The sequence below is a fragment of the Passer montanus genome, unplaced genomic scaffold (genome assembly GCF_014805655.1).
Source record: "Passer montanus isolate IOZ18808 unplaced genomic scaffold, ASM1480565v1 scaffold75, whole genome shotgun sequence".
Taxonomy (NCBI): domain Eukaryota; kingdom Metazoa; phylum Chordata; class Aves; order Passeriformes; family Passeridae; genus Passer; species Passer montanus.
The window spans coordinates 554744-575285 of record NW_024372702.1 but is presented as its reverse complement, the minus strand read 5'-3'; the positions used below and the strand labels follow the sequence as shown (position 1 = coordinate 575285).

General features: G+C 41.6%; 3 protein-coding genes across 21 annotated transcripts in view; 1 reads left to right on the top strand and 2 right to left on the bottom strand.

The window, feature by feature from the left end:
• LOC120512569 (intraflagellar transport associated protein) overlaps positions 1–1723 on the bottom strand; it is a 38896-nt gene extending 37173 nt beyond the window's left edge. For 7 of the 19 annotated variants that reach the window (XM_039730986.1, XM_039730991.1, XM_039730995.1 and 4 more), the window contains exons 1-2: positions 1589–1654; positions 272–563 (exon numbers count right to left, since the gene is read on the bottom strand). In XM_039730986.1, the coding sequence (XP_039586920.1) occupies positions 272–383 (112 nt within the window). In that variant the 5' untranslated portion in view covers positions 384–563; positions 1589–1654. The other 12 variants (XM_039731005.1, XM_039731007.1, XM_039730989.1 and 9 more) reach the window with 11 other exon arrangements.
• On the top strand, positions 1704–4275 carry RAG2 (recombination activating 2). The gene is made up of 2 exons (XM_039730985.1): positions 1704–1861; positions 2007–4275. Exon 2 carries the CDS (start codon positions 2014–2016, stop codon positions 3619–3621), a length of 1608 nt encoding a protein of 535 aa, XP_039586919.1. The 5' UTR covers positions 1704–1861; positions 2007–2013; the 3' UTR covers positions 3622–4275.
• Positions 4276–11706: 7431 nt separating this feature from the next.
• Positions 11707–14829, bottom strand: RAG1 (recombination activating 1). Its single transcript, XM_039731015.1, has one exon. It carries the CDS (start codon positions 14827–14829, stop codon positions 11707–11709), a length of 3123 nt encoding a protein of 1040 aa, XP_039586949.1.
• Positions 14830–20542: the final 5713 nt, after the last annotated feature.

The following is a 20542-nucleotide window of genomic DNA, read 5'->3' as shown; positions in this document are numbered from 1 at the left end:
GTACCAACATGCTCAGAAAAGGGTTCACTAATTTAATTAACTTATAACCGAACTTCACCCACAGTGCAGTACTTCTAAAAAGAAATATAAACGTAGAAAAAACTAGCACCTTCAGGGCAGAGGCATTAGGCTACAGAGTGAATAGAATGCAACCATGATCTTTGGATGATTCCACAAGATAAGACAGCCATTCCATGGATTGTTTTTTCAAACAGACTCAGTAATGGCTATGCCTACCCTGTCTGGGTGCTCTGGCCTGAAAACATCTCACCTTTGAAAAACACTCCATGGCAGATCCCTATTTTAGCACAGCAGTTCCCATACCAGTTTGCAGGCAGGCAGTGCAGCAATATGGTACAACATGGCAATTGATGCAGTGTCATCAGCTCCCATATTTTTACAGCAACTCTTCCTCTACATAACGTTGTTCAGATCCCCCCAGGTTTTGATGTCACATAACTAGAAGATACTTTCCAATCTTCCCTTTAAAAAGAAACTCTGTGTGTCTTGTTTTTGTTGTCACAGCAAAATGAGAAGCAGCAAGGGAAATACAAATCCTAAAGCTTTCAAAAAAAAAAAAAGAGGAATTACATTTAGTGTTTTTTCCTAATATGTCGTTCACACCTTTAAATTCTGGGGATTGGGCAAATGCTGGGACACAGAACTTGGACGTTTACTAAAGAGCATCAGTCTGCTGTCACCAAAGGACACTGCCAATGAATCAGCCAGTTATTTCCCTCCCTGGTGTCTGCGCTCTCTAAATCTCTTTCGCAGTAAATATCCAGGCCGATTACATAACCCGCTTTCAGTCTCCAAACAAACAGGTTTACGAGAGTAAAAGACACCCGCTGAAACCTACTGATGGAAGCATGAGCGAAGCGCACAGACGACAGAAGAGGATTCGCGCCCCCCGAGGCCCCGCAAGCCGAGCCCCCGACGGGGCCGTTCTGCCCGAGCCGAGATCCACCTCGGGCCTGCCGCTCCAGACAGCCCCGCACGGCTGCAAAGACACCGGGCACCCGCCCCTTCTAAATGCAATCAACAAATCCTGACGTTTTCCTTGTAAACAAAACGTGCAATTTCAAGTCTCCGTGCACGCCTGTGCTCAAGCCGAGCCCCCGACGGGGCCGTTCTGCCCGAGCCGAGATCCACCTCGGGCCTGCCGCTCCAGACAGCCCCGCACGGCTGCAAAGACACCGGGCACCCGCCCCTTCTAAATGCAATCAACAAATCCTGACGTTTGTCGTTACAATTTCCTTGTAAACAAAACAAGTCTCTCTGCAATTTCAAGTCTCCGTGCGCGCCTGTCCTTCCTCAGCCCGCTGGCTGCGGGCCCTGGGGCAGGCTCCCGGCCGGGAGTCTCCCGCCGCCCCGGGCAGCCCGAGCCCCGCGGGACGAGGCTCCCGCACTCGGGGCCCCGGGCCTGGGCAGCCGGGAGGCTCCAGCCCGGCATCCCCGGCCGCTTCGGGGCGACAAACGGGCAGGAAATCGCGGCTTGCGGCATCTCCGGCGCCGCTCCCTCCGCCCCGGGCGCGCCGGGCCGAGCCCACCGCCGGCAGAGCGGCCCCGGCCCCGCGGCCGCACTCACCGCCCCGGCTCTCTGAGCCCGCCGGTCCCGATTCCCCACGGCCGGGACAAGGAAGCCGCGCCGGGCACCCAGCGAGGACTACCGGCCCCAGCAGCCCGCGGGCCCGCGGGAGCGCCCGCCCCGGGAAGCGGCCCCAGCGCAGCCTGCGGCCGCGGTGTGTGCGGGCTGTGTGTGCCGGCAGCCCGCGGTGTGCACAAAATCCACAAATTAGCGCCGAAATGGTGCACACCTCGTGCTTGATTCATGTTTTGAGACGCAGAAAAGTGTGTCTGTGTGGGTTTCAGTGAGTGAACTGCAGCACAACTTCCATAGGATTTATTCAAGTTGTGTTATTAAATAATTGTGATAGCATATAATCACAATAATTGTGACAGGATCTAATTGATCTGTTTGTTTTGGTTTTTTTCTATTTTCTCAGCCACGGTATGGCCCAGTCAACAGACAGAATGTCGCTGCAGATGATAACCACCATCAGTAACTCATCCTTGCTTCAGCCGGGCTTCTCTCTCCTGAATTTTGATGGGCATGTTTTCTTTTTTGGTCAAAAAGGATGGCCAAAGAGATCCTGCCCCACTGGTGTTTTCCTTCTCGATATAAAGCAGAATGCGCTCAAAATGAAACCTGTCTTCTTCTCCAAAGACTCGTGTTACCTTCCCCCCCTCCGCTACCCTGCTCTTTGCAAGCTCAGAAGCGATGCAAGGGCTGATGAGTACCAGTATATCATCCATGGTGGTAAAACACCTAACAATGACCTTTCTGATAAGATTTACTGTATAAGTTTCGTAAGCAAAACCAGCAAGAAAATGACATTCCAATGCATTGAGAAAGACCTGGGTGGAGATGTGCCTGAAGCTAGGTATGGGCATACAATTAATGTAGTTCATAGTCGGGGAAAAAGCATGAGTGTTCTGTTTGGAGGGAGGTCGTATACTCCTCTTGCACAGAGAACCACTGAAACATGGAACAGCGTAGTCGACTGTTTGCCCTCTGTGTTTCTGATTGATTTTGAGTTTGGATGCTGTACATCATACATGCTTCCTGAACTTCAAGATGGACTTTCTTTTCACGTTTCAATTGCCAGAGATGATACAATCTACATCTTGGGCGGCCACTCACTTCAAAATAACACCAGGTCCCCTAACCTGTACAAGCTAAAAATTGATCTGCCCCTGGGCAGCCCGGCTGTGACCTGCACCATCCTGCCAGGGGGGATATCAGTGTCAAGTGCTATAGTGACCCAGATCAGTGACAATGAATTTGTCCTCGTCGGTGGCTACCACTCAGACAGCCAGAAACGGCTGGCATGTAACACCATAGTTCTGGAAGATAGTAAGATAGAGATTGTTGAAAGTGTGGGCCCAGAGTGGACACCAGATATTAAACACTGCAGAATGTGGTTTGGCTGTGATATGGGTAAAGGGTCTGTTTTGCTGGGCATTCCAGGGGCCAACAAACAAATAATCCCAGATGCAAACTACTTCTACATTTTGAGATGCAAAGGAGAAGAAGAGGACAAGGAAGAAGAACTGATAACACAAACTTGCAGTCAGACATCAAGTGAAGACCCTGGAGACTCCACTCCATTCGAAGATTCGGAGGAGTTTTGTTTTGGTGCTGAAGCCAATAGCTTTGATGCTGGCGATGCTGATACTTACAATGAAGATGATGAAGAAGATGAATCAGAAACAGGCTACTGGATCACCTGCTGTGCCAGTTGCAATATTGACATCAACACCTGGGTCCCTTTCTATTCGACAGAACTCAACAAGCCTGCAATGATCCTGTGCTCCAGTGGGGCTGGCCACTGGGTCCATGCACAGTGTATGGATCTCTCAGAGACCATGCTTCTACATCTCTCAGAAGCAAATGTCAAGTACTTCTGCAACAAGCACGTTGACCTCAATAAAGGGCTACAAACTCCCCAAAAGGTGCTGGGCCTGAAAAAGCCACCCATGAAACCATTGCGCAAAAAGAAAACCATGAAGTTATCAACATCAGCGAAAAAGTCCTTTCTTCGGAGACTCTTTGAATAGATTTACACTGCTCATTTGTGTTCACCTGGGAGGAAATGAAATCACAGGCAGGGGCAACAATGGTTGAAGCAAAGTCGGTTATTGGAGCTTGAAAGGATCTTCTTATTTCAGTTATCTCAATGTTTTTGTTAAATTTCAAAGCACATGAATTTTTTCTGTTTCTTATGTGTATTTTTGTAATACCCAGACAGGGACCCCATCTTAGAGGGCACTGTGCAAACACACAGCCAGACACTGGTAAACTGTGTGCTGAATTATATGCTGTAACTTACTCTCCAGTATGTTTAATGGAACTGCTGGTAGGATAAGACATTGTCCCATGTAGTCAGTGCTGTTACCATCTGTCCATTAAGAACATTATATTGCCCATTTAAATTTTTTATCTGAGTCAGTAGTCCTAGAAATATTTGACCTAATTTATGGCTGCATTACTCTAGTTTTATGTTGATGTAATGAAATAAAATGAGACTAATTATTCTGGTTTTAAACAAAAGTAGTGGTTTTAAGTCCCTTGTGTTAGAAATAATGAAATATTCAGATACTGAGGGTCAGTTTTCTTCAGGGACTTCCATTATGGAAAGCTTACATATGGAGCATTTAATTCTGGATAATTAATTTTTTATTTTGAGAGTTGTGGAATGATTATATGTCAGTTTTGGCTACAGTTGAGGAATATAATCTCACAGTAAAAATTAAATTGCTTTTTAAAAATTACTATTATAATCAACTGCTCTTTGTGCTTGTATTTTTTAAAATTTAGATAATAAAGATTATAATGAAAAAAAACTGTGGTTTTTTTCATGTATTCATGAGTAAATCAAATACTGTAAATCCTAAAGTTTACAAAAAGACAGCATGTATGCTTGGGAGGTCCATAGGAAGCCTGATGAGGGGTCTAGCTTGACAGCCACCCCATGCTGTGATATCCCATTGACTTCAGAAAAAATTCCTTCTGATGCACAGGACTTTTATCATTTACTCCAAGTCCCCCACTACCCATTTTTTTCTCTGCTTTCCCAGGGTGGCTGTGTAGAGTGTGAAAGCTTAGAAGTGCAAACTGTAGCTCAGAGTGATTCATTGAGCCAGTGGAGCAATGTGAGGGTAGAAACAAATGCAGTTGGCTTCTCAAAACATGAGGAGAAGATTGGATTCAGATTGAAAAGGACAACGTCAAGGTTGAATAGCCCAAGAGTTTACTAAGACTTTTGTGGATTCTTTTATTGGCTATTTGTGAAGCCTCATCATTCTTGATGTTATTTTTTGTTTTTGTTACTGCTCTAAACAGCTTTTCAGAAAATCAATAGCAGCAGCTCAACATTTGTGAGCCAACAATAATAGCTCAGTATTCACAGTCCAACTCTCATGCTGGATCCCTGAATAAAAAAGAGAAATAGGAGCAGCTGTCATCTATTTGATCACTATGTGCAGACCCTGAGCAGCCACTCCTTTACAAAGCAGTGTGTGGAGCACAGTATTCCTGTCAACACAGACTTGTCTGCACAGTACTTCCCTTAAAACCTTACCACCGCAAGTGAACAGCAAAAAAAGTAAAGGGCAACCATACAAAGTTCCATTTACAAACTTTTCATGTGCTGAGGGAGCTTAAAGTTTGGATTGAGTTCTAAAGGGGAAGTATATCACCCTGACTGCCCTCTCTACATCCTGTATATGGATATAGATTCATAGATTTCAATGCCAGCTTCCCATTTCCTTTGTTATGTTACTTTATGTAAGCTCAGAGTATATAGTGCTATACGTTTTTCCAAAGAGTAAGTTAATATCATGTTAATGTAAAGTCCTTTCAAACTGATGAAATTAAATAGTCAATGTCCCCTTTTGTAGGTTAGTCATAGGTCTTAGAGAGCTGAATTGTCATTAAAATATATCTTCATCATGCACTTATTTACATCAACCAAAAAAATCCACACCTACATTGAAGCCACATTATCTCAACACCAACAAAAAGGGACAATATACTCACACAAAAAAACTCCCCCTTTGCCACTTTGCCATTTTACAACCACAAAGGACTCCCCACAATTACTGGGCTGCCCATAGTTATTGAATTCCTTGGCAATACCCAGACTGAGTTTTTGCCTGTTACCTCTCTCAGTTACTGTCATTAGTTCATGTCCCTTGGACATGACACTGTATGACAAATTTGTCTGCTAGTGCAGACAAATAAAATGGAAATATTTTGTGATGGGAAAGCTTGACACTGGCCTAGCAGAAGTGACATGTAGCCTGAGAAAAAGCCTTGTGGCTCAGGCAGTGGTGTGTAGTTGCAGCATGTCGGGAGCAACTCTGAATTTCCAGAACCGACTCCTGCAGCTGCAGTGACTCCCTGAATCCCTGGGAGCACAGGCACACATTGTGGTCCCTTCCAGTTCTTACCTGAGCTGTTGTTCTTTACTTAACACTGTGGCTATGAAAAAAGCAATTCACAGTCAGACATTATGTTATACCTCACTGGGCCCATAACATAAGTGTAGAGTGTATTTGAGCTGCTTTTTGGTTTTTTTTTTTTAAATGTGGATGGTTTATTTGAGTAGGAGGGGAAAATTGCTTGGTTAAAGCGTGTCCCAGCTTTACAGTGAAAGGCTGTACAAGCAGCATTAAATCCCATCTCAGAGATTTAGCTACTGCAGGAAAAAGAAGTTGTAAGTAAAACAGAAAATATTTGAAAGGACCTGAACATAAAGAGATATACAGCTTCAGCCTGTAAAGAAGACACTTGACATAGCATTCAACACTGCAGAAAGCACCTAATTTCCTGAGTCAGGTACTTCAAAAGCATTCATTGTCTTCAAAACCAGCTAATCAATACAAGATGTTTCTTGCTCAGGCAGGTTAGAATTAACAGATAAAATGAAGTAGATTTAAGTGCAGAAGTAAATCTCTATTGTATCTGCATCCAATTGACCTGTGTGTTTTGTAACCACAGTAAGCAGCATCATGGTTCCCAGACACAATTTAGTAACACTGTATTGCTATTATCAGCTGCTATGAGAAGAATATATGGATTTTACTGCTATTGAAAGGTGCTTGGACCTTGAAGTACCTGATTAATTTACAGGAAAAGCACAGCACAAACTTTACTGGTAGCACTAAAGCATGTGCTGTAGTTCAGAGTGACTCATTGCACCAATGGACCTTTGAAAGGAGTGGGAATAATGCAAGTGGGAGCCAAAAGCAAGAGGAAAATGTTGAATTCAGATTGAAAAGGAATCTTTTAAGTTACTTAATGCTGGACTCTATGTATTAAAGACAGAAGGATTGGCTTGCTTCTTTTTCATGATTTGTGGCTTCAGCTCCCTCTATATTTGATTTACTACCCTATTCCATTTCAAACATGACTAGTTTTTGGGAAAGGCTTGAGCCTTTGAAAATCAAACTCCAATTTGTTGTCTCTACTTTGAAAACTCTGGCACTGTGGAGCACATTTTTACTTTGGAGAAGAAGCAAGAGGATAACCTTATAAACTCTCCAGTTTCTCAATACATAAACATGTACGGGAAGAGCAGGGCTCTGGCCATTCCACAGATGTGCAGGACTCCTTTGTAGAGGTGGTAGTTACTTGTCCACTTGCTAGAATGCCTGTGTCCAGAGTAGGAGTATTGAAAATGCACCTCTTAACCTCTCTCCTGATGCTGCTAGAAAAGCTGCTAATTAAATCCTCTCTAATGTGTGTTTTTGTATCATGGACAATATTAAGCTTGATGAAAAGGGTACAAAAGCTCCTTAAACACTTAAGGAAACACTTAGTAGTTGCAGCTGGTCAGCTGCTTGACCATTACACCACATTCAATCCCCTAAAGCAGTACTCGAAGAGCTTTGACAGGCCTCATTATTCTTCATCTTATCTCTACAGGAGTACGTGGAAAGTAAAATTCAGTCAGTTATCACAGATTTAGGAGTTAAAGAGTTACGTCATCCTAATTTACCAGAAAACTGTTGGAGGCTTAGGCTTTTGCTTTAGATGGGCTCTGGTTTTTCCCATCCAGCAATTTTTTTACTTGATGCCAGATGGAAAAGCTGAGTTGGTGATACAAAGTGCAGATATTAGATCTCTGGTTATCTGATTACACAGGAAATCGGGTAGCATAATTTGCTAATCATTGGTTCCATTCAAACCAGTTGGTTCACATAAATCTCTTAACCTGTAGATATCATTGTAAGGAAGAAAGAAAGATTTTTCTGAAGTAGAATAAAGCACAGCTACAAATAATGGACTGAAAGGTAGATTGGAACTAATCTTTACAGGTTCACCCCTAGTGAGGAGCCAAAATTTGATGCAAAAGATACTTAATGTATTAGCATGGTGACAACAGTGCAAGGCTGATTTTACAAAAAAAATCTGGGATGTTATCTGCAAATGAACCAAAAGACAGACTAAATAAAACTGGTTTTATGTCAGTTTAGTGTTCTGTCAAAAAGTTGCCTGTGAGGAAGGGTGCTGAAAGGACTGCTGAGATTCACAGAGTAATCTTCATTTGTGTTAAATTAGTGACTTCCAGAAGAGGGCTGGAATTACAACTGCCTCTGGGTGTTAGAACAGCCTAACTGTGAAAAGCATCCACAATTTAAATGAAAACTAAAACTACCACTAGGAAATTATGTGCATCATCAAAAAACTGTAAGAAATAAAAAGTCAGAAAGTTAAATATTTGTAAGACCTTTATTTTAAACTGGTTTAATGAAATAAGAAACTGTAATACAGTAAGAAAAAGTAAAATTATGAAGCCATGCAGTGAAACAAAGCAAATAACTCCATGTAGTCAGAAATTAGGATCCTGTAAATATCTAGAATTTTTTTTTCTGAGCTTGATTAAAAATCAAAGCTAATTTGTATAAAGACAATATAATTATTCCTGTGAGGAAGAAGAACATGTGATAGCAGAATTGTGGCTTCTAACATGGTTCACATAATTTGTAACATGGCAATTCACAACACCAAACCCTGGAAGAAAACAAAACCAAACAAAACCAAACAAAACAAGATACATAATGTGATTGTATGAAAACTACTGCCAATACAATTTCAGAACAAAGTAGTAATTATTTACTGTAATTACTGAAGGATTTGTACCAGTAAAAAAGAGAATGTGACGGTTTGAAAGAGTACCATGAATAGAAGTCTCTGCATATTTCTAAAGCCTCTTCAAAGTCAGAAAGCTTAACAGGCAGCATAACCAAATGCTGCACCTGTCTGCAGTCAGGATTTGTTGGCCTTCCAGTGCATAGCTGTGTGCATGAAGCATTGTTATTTCAGCTCTGTTTACAAAAGCTGCACTTGCAGGTACCTCCCTTTCAGTGTTTGTTCTAATGAGCTCAAAATTCTCAACTGATGTACAAAAAGATGTCAACAATGGGGAAATACAAGATTAAACCAGGTTCCAGTCTGAAAAACCAGAAAAGTGGGAAAAAATAGTAGTACCTCTCTGTGTCAGCTATCCTGCCTAGAGCTGGTAGAGTGTGAAATGTGACTTTATAGCTTAAAATATCTCACAAAAGAATACTGCCACATGGCACTGCATTCCTCTGTCCCTACTCACATTTTGTTCACTTTGATGAGTTACTCCAGGATGTAAGGTTTGTTTTAAGAAACCATGTGTACAAGGATCAAACTTACTCAGCCCTTTCATAGCAAATGAGACCAATCACTTGCTGTTATGTCAGCAGTCTGTTAAATTGAATTTGGAATTTGACCATGTTTTGGTTAGAGTCACTGAAATTATATGTGCAAAAGTAACAAAATCTGGTCCCTCACTCCATGACAGAAATGCATTGCTATGGATGACTTTGGATTACTTGAAATCCACTCCTGTGCAAAAGGCAATGAAGATTATGTATACCATTTAAATGGAGTGAAAATCACCATGAGATGAGTCAAGATTGTTAAACAAACCCCTTATTCATTCAAGCAAACTCAAGGATACAGCACAAGGTAAAACAGCTGTCCCAAATATACATGCAGAGAAAAAAGAAGTGTGCAACTGTTTGCATAATGAAATATATGCTGACCAAATATGAAAACTATATCTGCAAAACTATAACTGCTAGAGAATGTTCTTTATACCTGCTATTTATACTCCCTAGGAAACAGGTCTATTTGTGGTCTGCATATATTGGTAAAGAATGATAATTATGCAAAACTATTTTTAATGCTATACAGGAAATATTTGTTTTCAAAGAATTTTTTTTAAATTAATCTAGAAATGAACATTCAGTAAGTGCAGATATGCATGATGCATTATACAGAAAATTCTGTAGCCCTCATGACGGCTTAGAAAAAAGACATTATTTCCAACTGCAGATTTTGACATTGTGTTAAACTATGTTTAAAGAAATCATGTTAAACTAAAATCCTAAATTAGACTATTTTTAAAATAGTGATTTAATTAGTTGAAACCAAAAGAAAGGCATAGTTAGAATAACATTAAAATTTGTACTAATTACTAGCTCTTAATTCTATTTTTTAATTGTCCATGAATGGTAAATGCCAGACCCTTAAAGATATAGTAAACAACATAAACAAGATACTACAAAACAAACCTCAGACCATTAAACCTTTTAAATTCATTCTTCACTTAAACTCAGAAACCAACTTCTGCCACATCAAAATGAAAAAAAAAGTGGAGTCTTTTAGATCTGTGCTTGATTGTTTCCGCAGTTAATCTTGTTTCAGAAACATTACTGCAAACACAGTAACACCCTAGCCACAGATGCAGATCTGACAGATCTAGATGATTTGGAGGCATCTCAGGTACTTGAGTATGTTTCATGAATACGTCCATGAATTAAAGTCATAATTTTACGAACTATGAATATACTAAATATCACTTCAGAAAGACAAATACCAACTAAACACTGCTGTAATAGTGAAAAATATGGCATGCAGAAATTTCAAGAGAGTTTATTGCTTTTTAACTAGTCATGTAAGCAACTATCTTTGAGGTTAATAAATATTATCCCTCTTTTACAGATTTGGAAAATGAGGCAGTGCATGTGGTATATCCCAGGGGAGAAAAAGTTTGGTATCAGATACAGCTGGAGCACGGCAGCAGCAGTCAGGGAAATACCCTGCTGGCACGTATCTGATCAAGGTAATAACCATCTCCTGAGAAATGGGACTGCTGTGAGTAAAGTCACTTGGTGAAGCTGTGCACCTACTGGTATTAATGAGGATTTACTGGGGACTTCAGTGAGGCCAGGAATTCATTCAATAAAGCTGTACAAATGCAAATTGTACTATATACTGAAGTTACCATAGAAGTCTAAAATGCTCATGAAGCAACAAGCTACACAGCAGAGCTTGAATGTACTTTATATAATGAGATAACCACAAGGTACTGTAAATCCTGATTTAGGAGCACAAGTTTGCCTTTCAGAGTAAATAGGCTATGATAAAAATATCTTCTAAAAACTTCAGCTACCTTTCCTATATCTTCATATAGTAAATTAGCATGATGATACCATCATCATCTGCTCCTAAGCAGTACTACAATATATATGTTAAATAATAATATTTCTAGAGTACATCAAAGTTTGCATCTTTAGTAAGTATTTTCTACAAAAATAAGTGGACTTTATCCAAAACAATTATCCAACTGTCTCACTGACAAATCTTTACTTATAAAACCCAAAGAACCATCAAGAAAATAATCAAGCCCTCTTAAAAAGTAAAGAGCAAAATATTCAACGAAATGCAAACAAAACAAACAGCAATGCTCCTTTGCAGCAACTGTCACAACTCTCCACAATCATATTCCCTCCAAACTAAAACTTGCTATAAAACCTTGTGTACTTCAATTTTATCCCTTAGAAACAATATGACCAGAACAAAACAAAGACCCTTCTTTGTGATTTTTTCTGCTTTCATCTCATATAACAACTGGTAAATGCACCAGTGCATTGCCTCTTGCAGATGCCCACCACACACGGTGTTTATTAAATGAACTCCTCTCAGCACCTTTACAGGGACTGTAAATTTCAGACTTCTTTCTACCTCTACAGGTTTGAAGAAGAATCTGATTCCCTGCAGGGAGACACCATCACAAACCCAACACCAAAGGTGCTGTACATTTAGAATTCTGCTGAACCATTGTTTTCCAAGACCTCCAGTGGCAAGGAGTCACTTAAACTATCCCCTGAATCAATGGTGAAGTTCTGGCTTTTTAATGTTTTATGAGCATTCATGAACTTCTGGAGGTACTTGGAGGTATATAGCCAGTGGTGCTTCAAGACATCCTCCATCTCATAGACCTTGGACTGCCTGGCATTCATTTTTCGGAACCTCCTAAACAGTTTGTTTCCAGACTCATTTCCTTCACTTGCCCAGGCCCCAATGGACCCATCTCTTTCAATGATTTCAGGAACATGAGCAAGTGTTTTGTGGAAATAATTTGTAATCTTGCCCTCATATCTGTACTTGAACTTTGTAGATAAGAGCTCTGCAAAACGCTGTGAATTGTAGCTATACTGGCACAGCAGTTCTGGGCACTCCTTGGCCGGGCATGAGGATCGCCACACTGGCTTCATCTTCAGATAAAGGTCCATTAGTTCTTTTAGAGCTTCATGCCTTTCCTCACACTTAATTAATTCACATACTGCCTCTACAGTCTCTTTGGACATGAGCTTTCTAGCAAAATTTCCACTCATCTTCAGCATAGGCTTCAAGTTCATCTTCTTCCTGAGGTGTTTGTCAAGAGTCAATTGCCACCTCTTCCTCTCCTCTTTAGACACATCAGGATTCTTGTAAAGTTCACCAATCTCCATTTGGAAAATCCTGTAGAATTCTGTTGCATTGCCAATGTCGCAGTGCAGTGCATCTATGGAGGGAACAGTCTCAATAAAAGGTTTGGCTGAAACACCCTTCACTCTGTCACGGAGCTCATCAACAGACTCGTGATACGGGTTGGACCTCCATATTTCATATCGCTCCAGATTTTCAGCGTGGCTCCTGGTTATGGAGTGGAAGACCAGATTCTGGGATGCCTCCAAGCGGGTTGCATCACACAGGGTACAAATATAAGTGGAACCTGAGGCCTCCAGCCCTTCCACTTCCCGCAGGAGTTTCTCATCATATCCTGTACCCCTAAAGACAAATCTAAATGTTCTCAGGATGCCTCCCATTTCAAGCAGCAGTTCACTGTTTTTCATAGCCTCTCTTTCTGCTATGAGGGGGCTCAGGATTGCTGTCAGAGTTTCATGATCTGATTCATCAGCCAGCATAAGGCACAAGGGCTTACAGCACAACTCTGAATTGGGCTTTACTTCCTCAAAGATCCTCTTGCTTTCATTCCCATGTGCTATGGAAATGTTCATGACTGTGAAGGAAAAGCGAACAGCCTTCTCTGGGACAGCAGGCCCACTTCCATGCTTCTCACTGACATCTCCCATTCCATCACAGGACTCTTTTACTACCACAGTGAAGGGGCCATTCAAGTAGTCGTCCAGGTTTTTTTCTTTCATGCCTTCCAAGATCTCCTCTTCCATGTCCTTTAAGGCACAGACCAAGGCTGCATCGTATCGGAATCTCTTTGCAATTGTGTCTACTGGGTAATCATCAATTGAGAGTGGCAGTCCTGATAGTCCGTCTATAATTCCCACTTCTGTGTTAGTGGATACATTTTTCAGGGGAGGTTTCCACTCAAATGGGTGATAACCTGGTAGGAGGGCTTTCTCAGCAGTGCGAAGAGCATGCAAAGGCTGGAAGACCTGCCTGCCAGTGACAGCTTTTACCGTTCTGTACATTTTATGATACTGACTGCAGCTGAGAAACGTGTTGATTCGGATGGCCAGACAGACAGCAGGATGAAGTCCAGATCCCCTCCCTTGCATTATAGCCTCCAGTTCATCTGCTTGTTTGTGTTCATTTTTTGCTCTCAAAGCTAGCAGAAACAAAGTCATGCATACAGCCTTTATATCACCGCCCTCTTCTTTCTCAGCAAAAGCCTTGACTTGGCGTTTCAGTTCCCTCAGACGATGTTTCTGAGCTCTCCTTGTCAAAGACAGGAGGTGCTGCCTCGGTCGGCCACCTTTATTGATGTAGCTATAGAGCTCTCCTTCTTTCATCTCCTTGTGGCCAGAGAGGTGTTGGCCATATTTTCCATGCGAGATCTCTTCATCACATTCCTTTACAGGGCATCTTATACTCAGATTATCAAGGATGTTCAGGAAGGATTTCACTGGGGTTACCAGATCAGTAGGAAAGCAAGGATACCAGCAGGAGGGGCAATAGCTGCCCATAACTCTGATACATTTAAGGATGCAAGTTCTGCAAAACAAGTGTCTGCATGTTGTTTCCACTGGATCTGCCAAAATATGATCACAAATCTGACAAGAAATGGATTTAATGAAGTCTACTGGGTAATCAACTGCAAGAAGCTTGGTGCTGAGATGTATATCTTTGCAATTGACAATCTCTTTCATTAAATTTTTGTTGTTTATCTGTGCTTGTTTGAGTTGTTGGTTCTTTACACCTCTGTTTAGCTGAGCATGTTTCCCAGTGGTTTTGACACGTTTGCCACGTTGCACATGTGGGGGCTGGCTTTTTCTCTTGACTCCTCCTCTGGTAGTATGGCAGACATCACAGTTTGGGGAATGGGGTTGCCACTCCATTGTGCTGTTCCTAGGAAAATACACTTCACATAGAGTATTACTGAATTTTCTATGTATAATACTCCAGCAGTTGTGACAAAATCGAGTGGGATGGATAGTGTCAACATCCCCTCGCACATCAATCTTGAAAACCTTAGCAATAAGATCTGGCCAAGAGGTTGCTGTTTTTTCCTTCTTTCTCAGAAGCCAAAGAGTTTCATCATCCACTGGCCCATGCACTGGGTAGGTTCTCTTGGAACAATCTGTTTTAAATGAAACCCCACAGATGCGGCAGAGTTCCTTCAGATTGTTCTGATGAGCTCTATTGTCCTGTGTTTTCATGGCATGGGCATCTTCCTCAAGTCCCTGCCTATTGTCTGTTAACTCCATCTCTTCTTCTCTTGGCACTGCTTCATCTTCATGGAGGATGATTTCTTTATTTGAAGAAACAGCCTCTTCTGCCTGATCTTTGTGTGTGTGCTGGCTGTCATCAGAGGGTGTTTTTTCAAATGATCGCAATTTAAAGAGCTTGAATTTCCATTCAGAAAATTTTGTATATGTATGCTGAAGTTCTTCAGGTAGATCCATTTGTGATGCTACTGACATCTGCAGTCACACAGAAACCAGATCACCTGAGAAATAGAAAGATGTAAGTTAGCTTAATTTCCAAATTAAAAGGCTGTCCATTCAATATAAGAGATGAATTTCCAAATTTATTTTGACTTTGATTCTAAGGCATCACGTGTCTATTTGCTCACCTGTGCACCTTACATGAAGCCATTATTCACCCTGTAGTAAACATCCAAATATGCCCCTTCCTTCTTTTGCTTGATGGAGCTTACCATAAGTAAAGCTACTATAGACAACAGCATTACATTCTGAAAGTTGGTGATTTTTTTAATGTGAAACTGAACTAAGTTGGTGTCTGAAAGGCAAAATTTTGTGTGTTCATGCTATATTATCTAAATCAGCAAACCCACTGCTCTCATGTTCCTTTTTATTTCTGAATCTGGTCAGAAGTGTTTCATACCTGGCATTCCACATGGGCAGAGCAGCACATACCACTCAATCCCAGCACAGACTTTATTCAGGCCCCAGTTTTGTAGGGTACTGGCATGTGTTTAATGAGTATGAGTAGCTCCATTAAAGCAGGAGGACTGTGTCCTCTGTTGATGCAAAGCACTACAGTTCCCTGAACTCCAAAGGGGATACAGCAATGCATACTGGCTTCAGATTTGATAGTGAGAGAATATTTATACATTGTATATTAGTCATTAATTTAAGTACCTTGCTGAGATCTCTCTGTAAGGGTTACTGGTACTGGAAATCTGAAAATGTCTGTGTAAATTTGACCCTAATTTTAGCTTTCATAGAGGTGCAGCCAAAAGTAATATCAATGTGGTTTCCATGGAAATATGGTGTGTATAAAAATAAATACAAGACTTTCACCTCAAACACAGAAACTTTTTGCTACTGCATCAGACCCAGAAAATAAAATTGTATAGAAACAACAAGAGTGACTAACCTATTTTTCATTACCTGGCTATGAGGAGTGCACAAGGTAAACAAGCAGTATAGAGAAAATTCAGTTATGTTTTCTGACTTATTTTGGTTTTACTCCTCTGGCTGGTGCGAGTAATAAAAATGAGGAAGATTCTACCTTAAGACAATGCACTAGAACTAGAAATTACATAGCTGTGATTTCTTTTACTGATGTTATTATCACTTAGTAATCCACATATCTTGCTAGAAATCTCAGTTCAGTGTCCTTTCAGAAGGTGTCCTTCATTAGGTAATGATAATAATCCAAGTCATGGTTCAAAGTGGTGATGCCCAGTGTTTCTGAGATTATTTCATCTATAACCTTTCAATAAAGTATCATTTCAGTACAGCCCTTCACAATCTGTTGGGAAAGGACTGCATGCATTAATTAAGTTCCACATCCAGAATAACATACCAGTCTGATTAGCTCTTTCCTGAAGAGCTCAGGTTTACTTTGAAATCCTTCATTAGGCTTGGCAACTAAAATTTAGGTTTGTTTTCATCTCAGCTTCTCTTCACTCCATCCCACTGAGAACAAGCTGCCCACACCACTGTCCCCATCTGCCCACATTGCTCTGTCCAGCTGCCTATACTCCTAAATATCTCTGTCTGCACTGCAGTCCCCTGCTGCCCATTGCTGATCCAGCCTGGCAACGAGCGTGCTTGTATTCTGCTGTTCTCAGATCTGTGAGGTGCAGCTGTGCACAGATGTATTCAGAGCATTGCTGCTGTCTCACTTTCTTGTCTGCATCTTGTGACAGACTTGGTGAAATTTATGCTCTGAGCAGTAACCCTGAATTTGCCCTGAATAGTTCTGTGTTCCTACCACCTGCAGAGTAATTGAATACCTAGTTGCCCTATACTGCCCACAGATCCTTCTCTTCTACATAACACCCTATGCAATTTTGTGTAATTTCACCATCATCAGCAGCACTTTCAGAATCTTTTAAACCATGAGTAATGCCTCTTCAGGATGACATCAAAGTCATTGTCAAGAAATAGCCAGCACAGCATACATTTAACGCAAAATATTTAATACTTTCTCTGCTCTTCTGACCCTTTGAGTAAGTGCCACTGTAGTGCCATGCTCATCTCCAAAGCCATGACCTGATTCTTGCTACTAATCACCAGCTCAAATGAATCCGGCAGGCTTTACCCATGCTAAAGGAAAGTTCAAGCAGTTTTCTCTTTTCCTCTTTCATTGAACATGTCCTGGAAGAAATGAATGACAAAGATGCCCTCTCAGGTTACCAGACCTTCACCTTCTGCAGTGGTTAATTGCTGCCAACAGGCTACTCATCAAATGCTTTTGAATTGTCTAGCTCCCAGGCAGTGGAGATTACAGCAGCTCTCTTAGGAGAGCAAGACATTTTCCCAGTGCTAGGAATATTTCCTGTTACTCATGCAAAATGTGCCTGTGTTCTGTTATTCTAGTCGGGGGTCATGCTGAACAATCTTTTTTCACCTTGCCTACCCCACTCAGATTCTTACAGAGGGAACCCCAGGCATGAATATCCAGCCATGGTTATTTAATCAACTCAAACAGCTGTGTTCAGTATCATCTCTTTTTTCTTGCAAAGGGAAAAGAAATCCCTGTTTTTCCCCAGATCACAGTATTTCATACATTTCTGAAGACAAGCAAGACTGCAATACTTTTCTTCACATCAAGGAAGACTTTGCTTTATAAAAAGGCTCACCAAAATGAACAGAACAATCTTTGAAGTGAGGAACCACATATAAAATCACTGACCTGCTCATTAAAGCAGGACAAGGAACCAACACTGGGATGTCCTACAAGCATCTGGGATGCTCTCATTAATACCTCTAGCCTACCTTCAGCTCGTTGTCAGTTTGTAGAGCTGCTGCTGTGCCTGCCCAGTTTGTTCCAAATGTCAAGCTTGTTTGCTGTCTCTCATGCGTGCTCTCACTCTTTCTGTGTTCCCTCTGCTTTTTAAAGACACTGCAGTGCTGTTTATCTCACTTATCCTTCTCCCTCTGAGTTCCCCATACAACACTGGTGCTAACCACAGTTTATTTGAACTGAACACAATACAGAACTCTCAAATCCAGGTGGCACCTGGCAATTTATGAGGCTTAACCACAAAATTCATATAAACAAGGTCGTCTTGTGTGAGACTCCTGGGCTCTGAGATAAGTACACAGACTCTCTCTGAGGAGCACCTGCACTGTTTTTTAACACAAAGTTTACATTTGTGTTCTTTATAGTTTCATAACTGGCTGCTTTCTTCACTGTTAACTCTCTGAGAGGAGAACCTAGTCTTGGTCACCTTGGTGTTCCACACCAAAGGTATTTCATTGAAGACCAATATCTCACTTCCCCAGCCAACCTTCTGTAGTTTGGGTGAATGACAACAGGGATCACAAAAGGTCCGTGCTTCTGATACCAGTATTTAATTTTCATGGATATTGCCTCTTTAGTAATGTATATCTGGGGTCTTGAAGGCCCTGAGCAGGCAGGACAAATCATCAACATAAAAGTTAGTTACATACTTATTGAGTGACTGGTATGTATTACACCAGGTATGGGCTATAGTGACCACAAACAGCAGCCAGTAGAGTCTTCTTCCTGAAAGCCCAAGAAGAAAACCTATGCTTAGTTTCCACAAAGCAACTATCTCAAAAACTGACTCAAAGTGGAAAGATGCTGTCATATAACAGCACCCTGAAAGTTGTCAGTCTCCACATACAACATTGTGCAAAAATTCTAGTGACCCACCAGGTCCTTTCAAACATGAATGTAAGTTCACGCTCCAGACGTAGGAATTTGCAACAGCAGAAAAACTACATAAACACCCAGGCATCTCCCTTTTTCCAGAGACTTTGTGATCCTGCAGGACTCAAAATCCATTTCTGATTTACAAGCTTTTCCCTGACAAGGTGGCTGAGGGGTGCCACAGAGCTTACATTGCAGCTCAGGATCTCCCAGTTAATACCTGACAGCATCAGATGTCAGCCAGAAGAAAAATCAGCGAAAGTTGTAATACTTGGTATTTGCTATAGCTAAAATAGGTGAGAGGACTCACACTCTTTTATATACTCTGATTTTACAAGGCTTTCACTTCTTAGAATCATAGAAGCCTCTAGGTTGGAAAAGGCTCTTAAGATCATCAGGTCCAACCCCAAACCTAACAAAGCCGAGTCCACCACTAAATCTTTTCCCTAAGTGACACATCTGCATGTGTTTTACATATCCCCTTGGGATGGTGACTCAACAGCTTCTGTTGCCAGCCTGTTCCAATACTCTACAACCCTTTCGGTGAAGAACTTTTCCTAATATCCAATCTAAACCTCTCCTGGTGCAACTTGAGGCCATCTCCTCTTGTCCTATCATTTGTTACTTGGGAAATAGCCTGACCCCACATTGGTTCAATGTCATTGAAAGAAAGTCAGTTGGAGAGAGCAATAAGGTCTCCCCTGAGCCTCTTTTTCTCCAGGTTAAACAACCACAGCTGCATCAGCTGCTCCTCATAAGACCTGTTTTCTAGACCCTTCCCCAGTCTCATTGTCCAGACGATGTCTTTCTTGTAGTGAGAGGTCCAAAACTGAACACAGGATTCAAGGCTCAGCCTCACCAGTGCCCAGTACAGAGCAACAATCACTGCCCTGGTCCTGCAGACCATGCTATTGCTGACTCAGGCCAGGATACCATTGGCCTTCTTGGCCACCTGGGCACTGTTGGCTCATTTTGAGCTGTCAAACAGCACCTCCAGGTCCTTTTCCAGCCATTCTGACTCAAGGTATTTTTGTTAGGTGATGTCTTGGAGAAGTGGTTAGTCCTGAGTCTTTGTGCCACAGGAGAGGCAAACAGCACCTGCAAAGCAAGTAATGTATGGAGAAAGGAAACAATTGTATATGGAATATACAATGCACGGAGAAAGTAAAAGGGTTTAGAGACAAATGTTGATATCCTTTCTCAGATTCTGACACACACAAAACCCTAATATGAAATAACTCCCAATCAGAAATATTTGAATGGGGGTGTCAGGTTAAAGTAGAACAGAAGCCCTAGATGTCATTCCAGGCCAAGGCAGTGTGGGACAAGGATGTCACGGCTGAGGCATTTCTGACATCTGAGAACATTAGATGGCTAGAGCCTGAGCTCACTACTCTGCTGTTTTGCCTGAACTTCCTAACAACCCACCTATTTTACTATTCACTCCCTAGCACTTGGAGAGACCTTTAAAAAAAAATACCAGGTCGAGCTGCAATGCCAGATATCAATCAAAATCACTCTCTGCAGTCACAGACTGATTTCCTCTCTTATCTTGAAATGGCAGGCACAGTTCCCTGACAATGTGCATTGTTAGGATTGAGGAATTTGAGGCTCTTTGAGAAGTTTAGCAGATCTCTCCCTCTGGGGTGCTTATTCAAAACTTCACTCGGGTGGCTGGCTGCCTGTCCCGTCCCCCCAGGAGCTTTTTTCCCCTGCAAAACCCCACTGTACAGGCATCAGCTTCCTTATCAAAGGAACCACATGAGCATACATAAGCCTAGTCAAGTGCTTTTCTTCCAAGTACACAGGAAATCACCTTGGAAAAATATTGTCTCGTAGGGATAGAGCAGGCAGCTAAAGATTTTAATTGATCTCAAATTGCTACAGCTTTGGGCATGTTTTTTGTCCGTAAAAGCACAATTGCTGAACAGTTTGAGCTGCACAGATCGAGTACTGGAAAATGTTTTCCCTGTGCAGCTGGCACCACCGAGTGGAGAAAAGCATTTTTGCATTTATTTCTGTTACAGCATGGAAATGAACACA